Below are 13,174 nucleotides of genomic sequence, written 5' to 3' on the forward strand. Positions count from 1 at the left end.
AAAGCCAATTCAGATCAAAATAACTTCTTTTCAATTCAGGAAAAAAAGTCTGGAGTAGTGTTTGTGTTCATATGTAGCTCACAATGTGAACATCCCCAAGTTAAGCAAGCAAAGGAGATGCTGCAGTCATGATGTCCACTAAAAGTGCCTTCTGTATCTTCACTGGGCCGTGGCCAGTTTGAAGCAGCAGTACAGCCTTGTTGGTCAAGCTGACGGGAACAGGCACTCCTGCTTGAGAGATCGGAGGTCCTTCAAATATGTGTACTGTAACATGCGTATTGGATGTGCGTTAGCAGAGGCCCACCAAAAACCAACCAATAAAAGACAAAATAAAGTAAACATGACATTGTCTGGTGTTACACTAGTTGCTGTGTTTTTTTTTGTTTGTTTTCCATCCCACTTCTTTTTTTTCTTCTTCCCTTTAACATTCTCATCTATGATTAGAGGTACGAGATTTTGTTGACTAGAAACCTTGTGTCCCAAACCCTGGAGTGTTGAGGTTGTCATTATGTCTTGTCCGGCTAGTCATTTTTCTTTCCAATGTGACAGGGCTGTGTTTTGGAAAATCTAGCCCGTTAGCTGTCTAGACTGTTAACATTAGAGGTTATTTTAGCAGACAAAAAAAAGGATTCGAAGTATGGGGCTCCTTATGGTCAATTTTCACTTCTAAATCAAGGGTTTCTTTTTATTTTGGAGGAAAACTGTTTGCTTCTGTATTTGCCAAATATAAGTTTAAGAAAAGAAATGCTGTATTTTCTTACATGGAAAAGTGTTACAAGAACGGTAGAACAGTGCATAAAATCAATCGGATAAACTATTTCTTAACTGTTTGAGGAGCAATTGGGAAAAAATACACTTCAGTGAACTATATATAAAAAAGAAAATCATCTCATTGTTGTGTGGAAGTGGTCAACCATTAAAACATTCCCTCAGAAATATGACCTCTGCTCCCTCTTTTGTTCGTCGTGGAGGACAGTAGCGAAAGTGTTAGTCATCTTTTGAATGTTACTTCCCTTATTAGCTCCAAGATCACACACACCTCACTTTGAATTAGATTTTATTGATATAAAAAAAATAACATTCAAAATTCTTCCAGCATGATCACAACAAATATCCACACAAGAACTTTATATTGATACTAAAAAAAGAGAATAGAATACAAATTCCCCATTCATTCCTTAGGTAAAAATTAATTGGAACAAAAAGGCTAAATGCCTGCATAATTTGCCAATGAAACCATTTAAAACACAGGCCAGCTGCACATACTGGCCGAGGGACAGCACAGCATCTTTCTTTTTCTTACTGCCTCCCAAGATGGGATTTCAAATAAACTGGACATAAGTATTTCAAATGAAGTCTTAACTTCAGTGTAAGTCACTTCCCTGAATTATTTGGTCCCACTGCTGTGCGATGCTGGGGAGAAAAGAGCCAGATTTGCACCAGCATATCTATGTTGTGTATGTGTTCCCCCCCCACTTGAAACCAAGCAGTCAAATGAGTAATAAACATCAACACATAAAAAACGAATAAAACTAATCACCAGATGTTGATAAACACTTGTGATAAACTGACTTGTAATTCTCAGGCTCTACTGGGCCTGTATGAACCAAACAAATCTTGAAATCACCAGGCTCTTTGGTAGTTGTATGCTTCCAAACATTCATTTAACTTTTAAGGTGCACTTGGCCAAGTCTGGACCTTGTGCTAAGAGCAGGGATACCGAGCCCAGACTGGGAGGATGCCAGTCTCATTGGCTATTTTCCAGTACCGGTCCCTCAGGATGTAGGCTGCAGCTTTGGGTTGCCTCTGACGGGTGAAGACGCCCTTTTTGTTCCCCACGACACGAGTGATGGCTAGGAGAGAGAAGATGAGAGGAACAGGGTAACTTGTGTTGTTTGACAAGGCTGGAGATAAAGACTTGGAAAGCAGAAAGTCGAGGCCTAATTTTGCCTTCAGGGAGGAATGTATGGCATTCGGTTGAGGGATATTTCTATGACCTTAAACTGCCATGGTTCTGAGCTGGTGAGAGCTGTGACTGGTCTCTGCAAACCTCCTCTGTACATTCCACCAGCTCCAAAGCAGCCATGCCAAGTCTCCCACTTTTGCTGTAAGTTTCAGGAGCCTGACAGCTTGTTTGCCACAGCAGCATCTAAAGGTTGAAATAAGCTTCTCGACTGCGTAACTGCATGGTCAAGCAGTTGCATAGACGGACTTGTGAACATTAACAGTAAAATACGTCTGAGGGGATTCGCGAGGTGTCTGAGCCAGCGGACCATTAGACAGTTAACGGAGTTTGAAACTGCCATGGCCAAACCAAAGCAATACCTCGTGAAGGAAGAGCTACAAGGAGCTGTGTCAATCCAAACTGGAAATGCATCAGTGGACAGGTGGCATTTTTGGCCGAAAGCCAAACTTATCATTATTGGACTTCATCTAAATCTACCACCAGAATTTGAAGTTGTCCTGTCACAAGAGGTCACATCAAGCAAGGCCGGTCATATCAGGCCCTTTGGGGTGACTGTCACCATGGCGTTGCATGATGGAAACTCCTGTGGAATTCTGCATTGGCAGTCTCATGCAAAGACGGTGGGGTTGGCATGCTCACAAGCTCAGCTGGTAATGAAGTATCCTGCCAGCCTGACAGCCCCACTCAAGCTGCCCTCAGGAGAGAGCCGAGAGCTTTCCATACCTGGCACTGGCCTACATTCCAGCAATACCACATCTAAGGGCTCATTAAGTGTAGTCAAGACTGGTACCTTTGTGCATTATTGGGATTTCATTTAGACCGTACAATAAAAATGAGAATTCATCTAAAATGGGGCGTAGGATGAAAGGGCAAGACAGTTCCTTACTTTGTGCAGTCATAAAATCTGCAAAGTTCCAAATAAGCTCTCCGATTACATATTTCTTCCTTTTCTCGTCAAACACACTGTGGTAGTTTTGCAGGACTGTTTTCTGGTAGTCTTCTGTGAACATCATAGGAGGATCCTGCAGAAAATATAACAGATCACTTTTCATTCTGTCAGTGCTCTCAACAATTCTAACATCGAATGTGGTGTCAAATCCCTTTCTGTGGTGCTGTGTAAGCATGGTATAATGCTGAGATTAGGTGAGAAGGCTGCAACAGCCAAACGTGGCCACGACTCTTACATTGTGCAGTCCAGGTACGGCATCCGCCCCGTACTCGCTCTGAATGATGGGTTTCTGGTACATTCCATACCAGTTCTCAAACTGGGTGTTGAGCTGGATGGAGATGACCTCTAGGTGACCTGGGTCATGATACCAGGAGAAGTAGCTGTTCACACACACCACGTCCACATAGGGGGCCTGCATATAGGAGGGGGACATAGATATAAATAGATAAGTACCAATGATACGTGCCACTAATTATTTAGTGCTGTTCACATATGTAGCATAATTGTGCCTGACAAAACAGGGTCTAACAGAACCAATCTGGGTATTGCAAACCGAACATGTGGGAAGAAGCTAAAACGTATTTTAGAACAAAAAAATCTGAAACCATATTAAAAAGGGAGGCTAGTGAGGTGGTCTTACTCCCTTGTCCCTGGCGAAGTTACTGTCAGTGACAAAGGTTACTGGTCGAGTCACATCCAAGGACTTTGTGTGAGATATCAGAGACCTAAAAAAAAAAGTAAAAGATGAGAAATGATGTCGTCAGCAATTTAATCACCACAAGGAAGTATGGTAATTTGACTCTGGAATGACCTCGAAAATCAATATCTCTGTGAGGGTGGGTGTATATATATGAGCTGACTCAATAAAATATACATACTATGAATGAGCATAACAGGCTTTTCAGATAGAAGTTAAGATGGCAAGAGGGTAAGATATTTGTATGCATTCTTACAGAAATACTTGTTTGCCATTTTAGAAATTGCAAGACACAAATAAGGAAATAATTACTTGTTACTGTCAGTGAGGCTGTAGACATGAGTAAACAGGACTGAGCGTGCCTGTTTTAAATTGCTTTAACATGTGGTACTGTTTTTACATAATGTGGGTGTGGCCATATTTGCTGTAACTCCACAGTTACCTCCAGTAATGTCCTGCATTCTGTTATGTGTTGCCTTGGTTACCTTGGCTGATTTTGAGTGGCTTTACTGACAGAAATAACCAAAGGGACATTCTGGGGTTGATTAGTTGATCAGCTTTACATTGTTTTATTGACCATTTTTGTTCAACTGAATTAGTGAACTACTTTTTGGAGAATCTGTTACATGTGCTATTCTGACAACCATATCCAACCATAGATTTCCTTAAAAAATAAAAAATCTAAGTAAAGGCTGGGACAAACCAAGCAATGCAGCAGTTAACCAACTAAAATCTGCCAGAAACTGCTGTCCAGATTGGGATGTGGCAACTCCAGGGAGAAACCTGTCGCTACGAGTCTATGGTATGTAGGTTTCACCTGCTCTGGACCGTCTCACAATGAAAGGCTTCAGGTGTACTGTTCCACTCAGACCACATTCCTTCATTCTTACTCACAGAATTTTCAAGATGACACAGCCGGCCTGCACGCGCACACACTTAAGCTGTGAGCTCAAGCCACTCCACCCAGAGAATTACAATAGGAATAGGATGAGGCATTTTGCATTTTCATACCTCAGATATGTGTGTAGTATGTGAATGTGTAGTACTCCGCTACTATTTTATGACAATTAGTTGCAAGTTCACATGAACCTCTTTTGAAAGTGTGGACAGATATGGCAAAAGAGTAGCTGTCTCACTTGAAGTAATATCCAGCTGGGGGCATTTCAGCTGCCGGCTCATTGGCCACAGACCACATGACCACAGAGGGGTGGTTCTTGTCTCTCCGTACCAGCTCGTCCATGACAACCAGGTGATGGGCGAGGGAGGCGTTGTCAAAACTGCGTCTGAGGATGACGCATGCAAAAAGGTAAAAGGGTTGTTCCCCCCAGTCTTAATCTAGAGAGACGACCTTAGGAGGTCCTTATACTCATTGAAGGTAAGATAAGAAATACCATAGCAACTGATTACCAATCACGAACGTTTAAGTAAAAAGAACAAAACAGACATACATGTCTTTGATGCCCACTCCAGGGCACTCATCTATGACCACAATGCCATGGCGGTCACACATCTGAATTATCTCCTCAGCGTAGGGGTAGTGGCTGGTACGGAAGGAGTTTGCACCGAGCCACTTGAGCAGGTTAAAGTCCTTCACAATAAGGGGCCAATCCAGACCCTTCCCTCGAATCTGCCAAGAGCAGAGCACAACACAAGTGCATAAACAACCGCCAACAAAGACAGCTTCTGATGAAGAACAACACTAATGTAAACTTTCCCATTTTTTGGCTCCAAATAAATTAATGTAACTTGGAATCTGTTCCAAAATATTATAGTCATTATAAAGTTAAGGTACCAAAACTGCTTCAGTGATAGAATGACACTGCCTCATTATTTAATAGTCTAACGATTCAGACAGAATCTGAGTGTGCTGCCCCCTGCTGGTACTCACGTCAGAGTCCTCGTGCTTGTTCACCCCGTGGAAGTAGAAGGGTTTGTTGTTGATGAGGAACTGGGTGTTGGTGACCTGCACGGTGCGGATGCCGACCGGTAGAGTGTACATGTCCCCCTTAATGCCATTTTTGGATTCTGCCACCTGTACCTGAAAAAAACAGGAACAACTTGTGACTTAACCAAAGATAGTCCGATGTACAACAGAAGTTAGCATGCACAAGCTGCAGGTGTGGGACAGTGTAATTATCACGAGGGTGGGACTGATTGGACAGAATCAAGAAGCTGGGACTGATTGGACAGAATCAAGGGAGTGGGAAGGATGCGAGATAACAACCCAAACTGTATGTAAATGTCAGAACAAATCTTCGTAACTTTTAAATTGTAAGGGTGTAAACAGAAATGTGTCAGAGCAAATCACAAAGTGCTGGGCCCATGATTAGAGAAGATGGCTGCTTGCAGTGCTCTACAATAAAACAACCTTATTAAAACTCCACTAACTCAACTTAGGTCGATTTTAAAGGGATGACATCCATGACCTACACATCCATGACGTCTTTTCTTCCACTCTCAATTTAAAAAAAAAATGTCCAGTGGGATACAGTAGGGCCCTACTGACAGGGAAAAGGGGAACTGGCCATTAAACCTTACTTACCTCCATAAAGTACATGTATCCTGGGCTTTCGTGCATCAGGTAGGGCCACCACAGGTTGACGTTTGGCACTTTGAGAACGCCACTGGCTCCACTGGAAGAGGCTACACAATTTCCATCTTTGTCCGTGAGCGACACCTTCACTACGGTACTGTTACAGCCTCGCACACACACCTCATAACTAATAGCCCCTAAAACACAGACAACACAGTCTCAAGACAAAACAAAACATTTACCAATTAAACTTTCTAGTACACAAGATGTTGACAGAACCTTTGATACAATATTCAAGGTTTCACTGACAAGCAGCTTGATTTCTGAATATCATGTTATGGCTCACAAATTAGGCGAGATGACATTGAACATCCACAGTCACTAAGCTCTCTGAACAAACAGGACAACATAGAAGGGCACAGGTCAGACTACGATTGTGAAACATCAGTTTTACCCGTGCTGTCTGAAAAGGTCGTCTGCACTGTGATATCATCGATGTACACAGTTGGTGTAGTGTAGAGAAGGACAGGACGGTGTATGCCAGCATAGTTGAAGAAGTCAAAGTTAGTGTTCTGCACAAAATAGCCTGCTGGGTATCTGTCCATGCAAAAGTTTTATAAAAAAAAAAAGACAAAACAATCTCAGTCTAGTGTTAAGCCCCAATCACATGTTTGTGCTTGCTCTAATATTATACTCACTGCTAATCAAGTTATACATATAAACAATACATATCCATATCATGAATCACCATTAGACAGCTCAGTTGACTTGATAAAGTAAGATTTTTACACTTGTGTAATTGGGCATTTCTCAGATTAAGGGCCAAATTGGGTTGCTGAATTTTTTTTAATTTAAATTCCAAATTTGACTAATTGGTATACATTAAATTATCAGTCCTTTAGTCAGAAGCAACGTTATGAGCTGGGTTGAGACCAAAAGATAAGGGAATTTCAGATTTTTTGCCATTTTCTTAACTATGTCTTAAATGTGTCATTACCATCACATCATTGAATATAGTTAAGTAGTCAAGTAAATACCATATGTCTCAACTATTTTTATACAGTGATCATTTAGACTGTCCAACATTGTCCAAAATACATAATTGTTGGATGTTTTGTAATTTATACATAATTTATTGGCAAAAATATGTATGGTGATGGCGATTACAGTTCTGGTAATGACAGTTTGTTGCGGTGATGACAACTCACTTCGTAACCTATAGCAACAAGCTGTAATGTGCTGGTAATGATTGTGCTGGTAATGACATTTTTGCCAAAAAACTAGCCTTACTAGCAAAGAGGATGGCTAAGCAAGTGTAGCTAGCTTTCTACATGTAATGTACACCATTTTAACTATTAAAGTCATAAAAATTATTTTTAAAAAGATCAAGAATACAGAAATACAACACATATGGAAATGACGCATAATAGGTGTACATGCCCCACACAAAGAATAAAGAGTAGATTTACTTAATTTTCTGGACATCAAGGCATCAGTCTTACAGCTTGAAATACATGTGCTCCACTATGATATTAAGTTACCATGGCTACCAAATAAACGTTTGATGAAAAAACAGTAGGGAAGTGCCTTTATGCAGAGTGTGTTGGTAATGACAGCTAAACCATGGGACAGGTAGAAATTAACCAAAATAAAGTACAAAATGCATATATATGCTTAATCTGTGCATGCAGTTTATTAGTTCAAGTAACATTAAATCCATATGCATATTTTTATTATTAATTTGTGATAAATAATGTTTGAGATATGGCACGACATGTGAAAACTATGGTGGCGGACAACACCAAAACACATATATTGTACCACTAAACACCAATAAAATGTGTTAAAATCATTAGTAAGAGCAACCATAAAAAAGGTCTAGGCTTGTTTTTGTTTATACCTATTAATGGATCTAAAATGTATTAGATGTAATTAGTTTTTAATATAACTAGACGTAACGCAAAGCGTTACAAAATATGACCGCCGAACTGTTCAATAGGTTTTAACACAGAAGGAGTCATGGTTGTCAGTGTGTTTGTGTGTTTTTATGTGTTTTGTGTGTGTAAATTGGTTTGTTTCATTTTTATGTATTAAAGGAATTATTTGTGATAGATTTTGATGATTTGGTAATGTAATGTTTTGTGTACTACTTTTTGTGGATTGTTTTGGTATATTTTTCTTTTGCAATGTAGTTTGTTAAAACAGGTCACATAAAGAGGTGTGGAAACAAAGTGAAGTTTCCAACCACCAACAGGTGGCGCTATAGGTGATATCAGTCAGGCCAGCGAACCCATACATTTTCTCTGGATCAAACAATGTTCGCAAGAGTTATAAGAGACTTTGTGTTTTGTGACAAGTTGGCAAAGTTTGAGGGTCTGCCACGCCCACACCTTCTGACTAATGAGAAAATCCAATATAACTTTTAGTCGCCCTTGGCTGAAGAGTAACCTGACCACATTTCAAGGCGTTACCATTCAATTTGTCGGAGGAGTTCGATCAGATGCGAGGTGTGCAAACGCCGTCAAAACGCATCTTCCACTCAAAATGGCCGACTTCCTGTGGACCTGCCACCATGGCGTCGAGAGACTTTTTGGTGCGTCCAAGCATGATGAAGACGTGTACCGAATTCCGTCAAGCTACACCAAAATAACCCCAATGCGCAGGTTTTTTTGCAATGTCCTAGGGGGCGCTACAGAGCCATTTTGCTCCATCCATGGACAAAAACTCTACCGAAGATGGACGGTTACAGGCTTGATGGCAAATTTGGTAATTTTTCGAGCACTTTGAAATATATGCGATTGAGTTATAAGAGACTTTGTGTTTTGTGGCAAGCACTAACAAGTTGGCAAAGTTTTAGGGTCTGCCACGCCCACACCTTCCGGCTAATGAGCACTTTGACATATATTCGATTAAAACACCTCATTTTTACTTTTTAATTTTTAACTAGGTGGCGCTATACATGTAATGACTGGTTATGGTATGGTTGACATGGCTCCTTAACACAAACATACAAGAACAATTTGGCCCTCCAAGGCCCTACGGTTCTCGGGATATTCGAAGAAAACTGTGTCGCGCCACCTACAGGCCAGTTGGTGTACAACCATATAAATCAATTTATTGCATGCCCCCCCGTGAAAGGTATTCCACGAAACTTAGCGTGCAGTCAGAAGGTGTCATAATGATCCCACACCTCCGATTTCGTGCAGTTCTGACCTTGTCAACTAACAATTAAAAATGTTTTACAACACTCCATTTTTGCTTTTTCAGTTGTAACTAGGTGGCGCTATACATGAAATAAGTGGTAGTGGAATGGTTGACATGGCCTCTTAAGACCAACATACAAAAAAGATGTGGTCCTCTTAAGCCCTACGGTTTTCGACTTATTCACAGAAAACTGAATCGCCCCACCCTCTTTAAAAGGGCTCCAGTCCGACGGGGGTGCAACGGATCAAAACAAAAATCAATGGTTCCACGCTAATCTAGTGGGGCTACATGCTCACCAAATTTCGTGCACCCCGGTATTTCAGTGTCCCGGGAATCGTTCACAGAAAATCGGCAAACAGAAAAAAAAATAAAAATAAATAAATGTTGCGCGGCGGTCGTAATTTCACCCTGTGGACAGAAATGGGCCTGAATCAATGTTCCCTCTAAGCTGCGCGCGTGCGCGATCGCGCAGGCCAGTCGAAGAGGCCGCGCAATATATATTTCAGACCGCGCACATTTTTCAGACCGCATAAACAAAAAATGTTTACGGTTAAAAAATCTGAGCATCAAAGTGGATGTAGGCTAGGTAATAATCATTTAAAATACTGACATGTCTGACAACCAAGCCGGATGTGCGTTTGAATGTTTACATAAAACATTTCCTTTAGCTCTCTTGCCGGTCTCTGCTCCAGCAGTTATAGGCTACCATGGCGAAAAGAAAGGCAGAGCAGGTGCCCCAGAAAAAGGTCTGCCTAACGTTTAAACATGAACGGCTAGATGAAATAGTCCAAACTGACTCAGGTAGGATAAAACTTTCAGACATATTTACATATGCTCGGAGGCAAACGCGAAAAGAGTTCGCTGGTGGGAAAACATGCAGTGAACAAAGGTGACATTATTCTGTTTGTCGTTAAAGTTTGTGAGCACTTGGATGCCCGCTTCCCTGAGCTGAGTGGGCTGCCTTTGAGCCTGACACGTTGGATCGTGCAGTTAGTAAATTTGATCATGGGCTGAATGACGTGACCAATCTGGCGAAAAGGTTCGAAGCGCTTCTGGAGGAAGCATAATATGCGATCCCGGGACGCATTTGTCGAGTTCAAGTTCATGGTAATTGAAAAAGGTGGTCGCTGAAAAGTGAGCGTTTTCCAGATCTGGTACAACTTCGACATTTGTGGCACATTCCAGGCATCTAGCGCCGACTGTGAACGCGGTTTCAGTCTAATGAATGCCACTGAGACAAAATCGTGAGGCGAGAAGATTTGAGGTAGAAATTTCCAATATTTTCAATTAGACCTATTAGGCCCTATTCAAAGTGATCTTGATAACTGCAACAACATTTTGACATATGTTTAGGCAGAAAGGTGTGTCTTCAATAGGCCTGCAGACAAGATGAGCCAAACAGCCAGATAGGCCTAGCTCCCTCAATGTAATTCAAATGACATGTTTTGTAGCTTACCGTAGTTTGTTGCAAACCACTCCAGTTATTACATTTTTTTTTTTATAAAAGGCTACCTTTAGGAAAAAATACACCATAATTACTATATTTATTGTAAAGCACTGCATTAGCATTTTTCTTTCAATGAAGTTCTACTTAAATGTTGTACCTGCTGAGAAATGACTAAACACCTTGGATACTTTTATTTTGTGTATATATATCATTATCATTCATAACCAGTGAACCAGTCATAACCTCCCTAAACCTTATTTATTTTCAACCAAAGATCCTTTAAGTTCAACTAAACTGACTGGTAAAACACCATCATTAAAATGTTCCAAAGTCCAGCCATTATAAAGGATATTGAATAAATATCAACCTTGTAGACATATTGATGTATTTGCTGTCATCTCTTTGGAAACCTATGGCTAACCAAGGCTCTTGGTCATTTCCGTAAGGTTGCGTGGTTTACGAATTGCTCACAGTGCTGAAATGTGCGCTCAGAATCAAAAATATTTGCTCAGTGCTGAAAAAAATTAGAGGGAACATTGGCCTGAATCCCGAGAAATACCCAATTACAGTTTAGTGGAACTGATGTGGTGAGCGGTTACCTTTTGGGGTCATCCATGTGCTGGATGGTTCCTGGTGGCAAGGTGTGGAGGTCAAGAGTGTTGTTGACCGCAATGGTGATGCGGCAGGGTGTTCCAGGAGTCTTTCGGGCAACAGCGCCAATGTCAGCTTCAAAAGGAAGATGGCCGCCCTCATGTTCGGTCACTTTAACCCCATTCACCCACTAAAATATTCCACAGGAAAACAGGAATGAAAATTAAACATCAGGATCTGTATCATAAGGATTTTAGAAGAGTGGCAAAGACTTTAGCTGACACTGACAGAACAGAAGAAGGTTGAGGTTAAATGTTACAGGTCAGGAAGAGAGAAAGACTACATCTTATTATAATACAGTACTTACCACCACGGAGTAATAGTGAGCACTACCCACTCTCAGCACAATCCTTCGACCCACATCCTGCAGCCAGCTGTCTGGTATCCACGCTTCTCTCTCGTACCACACCCAGCCTATGAAATCCCTGAGCTTGACATCCTGAGTAATGTCATTGTAACTTGCAGGTACAGGCATATCAATCACTGGACCTGTCTGAAGTACACAGACATATATAAGATTGTGGGTTATTTTTCAAATCAGGCCTGTTATTCTACCTTCAGACCTGAGGAACCATACATTAAACAAAATACAGCTAAAAGAAGTGAAGTTAAGTTCAACCACAGTATGCAAACACACCTTGGGGCTATGCCATCATTGTTTTCTACAATGAGATGCAAAATGCATGGGAATGCAGACACCCTGAATAAGTCCATTACAACGGAATATAACCAACTGTTACGGCCAGTGTCACTCACTTTAACGAGTAAAATGGCTATGCAGCTTGGTACTGTAAAAGGTTATTGCAGATGGTTCTTGCTAACAAGTTGCTAACTGTTATACGTGTTCCTACATTTGTTAGTTAAAATACATTTTCGTCAACACAGGCAACAATCATGCACACTTCGTCAGTTAGTTAGTTTTACCTTGGCCAGCGGACTTTGGAACCATGATTTCTGAAATCCCGAATTTCTGTCCTTCGAAAAATCTGCTCTGAATGTCCACAATCCACTCAGATCTTTAATTTCGCGGCTAGGAGATTCACGTGGAAAGAGCATTCCATTTTCCAGAGGATAACAAACATTCCAAAAACAGGACATGCAGAGAAAGCTGGACAGCCACAACATCTTCATATCTCAGACTCCAACTCGTCTCCCAAATCCTCTTTACAACCCTTGGTGTTGACTCGCATTTACATATGCTACTTTACTGATGACTTCCGCATATATTGTCACATGATTTTGGTCACATGGTAATCAGCTCCGTTATAAGCAGTCAGTCCGCAGACTGAACCATATAGCCTACAAAAAAAGAGAAGAAGCAAGGGAGCGGAAAGAGACAAAGCTCTCAATGACGGGTTTCAATGTGGAACGAGCCCTTTATGCACATTACCAACTTTTCTGCACGAGCACAGACGCGTGATATACATACATCGTGATGCACACCGACTCGTCGTGAAACACAACTCAACAGTGTTGGGCAAGTTACTTCAAAACTGGAATGCATTATTTATTACTTGTTACTGTCATTTTAAAGTAATTCGTTACATTACAATATTACTGTTTTTAAAATGTAAGGCATTACACTACTATTGTATTACTTGTAAGTTACTCGCACCAAAATCACTAAGAGCAGAACAGACAGATGAAAAATGGTTATTAAATGCTTGAGCAATCAAGAATGGATCCTTTAATATGATATTGTTGTTCCTTATCTGATTAAGGGGAGG

The 13,174-nt window shown here is 41.0% G+C and overlaps 2 protein-coding genes across 2 annotated transcripts in view; one reads left to right on the forward strand and one right to left on the reverse strand.

The window, feature by feature from the left end:
- The window catches only part of vkorc1l1 (vitamin K epoxide reductase complex, subunit 1-like 1), an 18,419-nt gene extending 17,576 nt beyond the window's left edge, over positions 1-843 (forward strand). The window contains exon 3 of the mRNA XM_080849786.1: positions 1-843. This exon is cut by the window's left edge and continues 2,751 nt beyond it. The gene's annotated coding sequence lies outside the window, so the exon portion shown is untranslated.
- A 270-nt stretch (positions 844-1,113) lies between these two features.
- Positions 1,114-12,600, reverse strand: gusb (glucuronidase, beta). Its single transcript, XM_080832156.1, has 12 exons — positions 12,372-12,600; positions 11,755-11,940; positions 11,396-11,577; positions 6,600-6,742; positions 6,155-6,342; positions 5,501-5,650; positions 5,061-5,239; positions 4,749-4,895; positions 3,556-3,640; positions 3,151-3,327; positions 2,853-2,988; positions 1,114-1,853 (listed from the first exon to the last, which is right to left on the reverse strand). The coding sequence occupies exons 1-12, from the start codon at positions 12,576-12,578 to the stop codon at positions 1,705-1,707; spliced, it is 1,929 nt and encodes a 642-aa protein (XP_080688282.1). The 5' UTR covers positions 12,579-12,600; the 3' UTR covers positions 1,114-1,704.
- Between the last annotated feature and the right edge of the window lie 574 nt (positions 12,601-13,174).

The sequence above is a fragment of the Sprattus sprattus genome, assembly GCF_963457725.1.
Source record: "Sprattus sprattus genome assembly, chromosome: 1".
Taxonomy (NCBI): domain Eukaryota; kingdom Metazoa; phylum Chordata; class Actinopteri; order Clupeiformes; family Clupeidae; genus Sprattus; species Sprattus sprattus.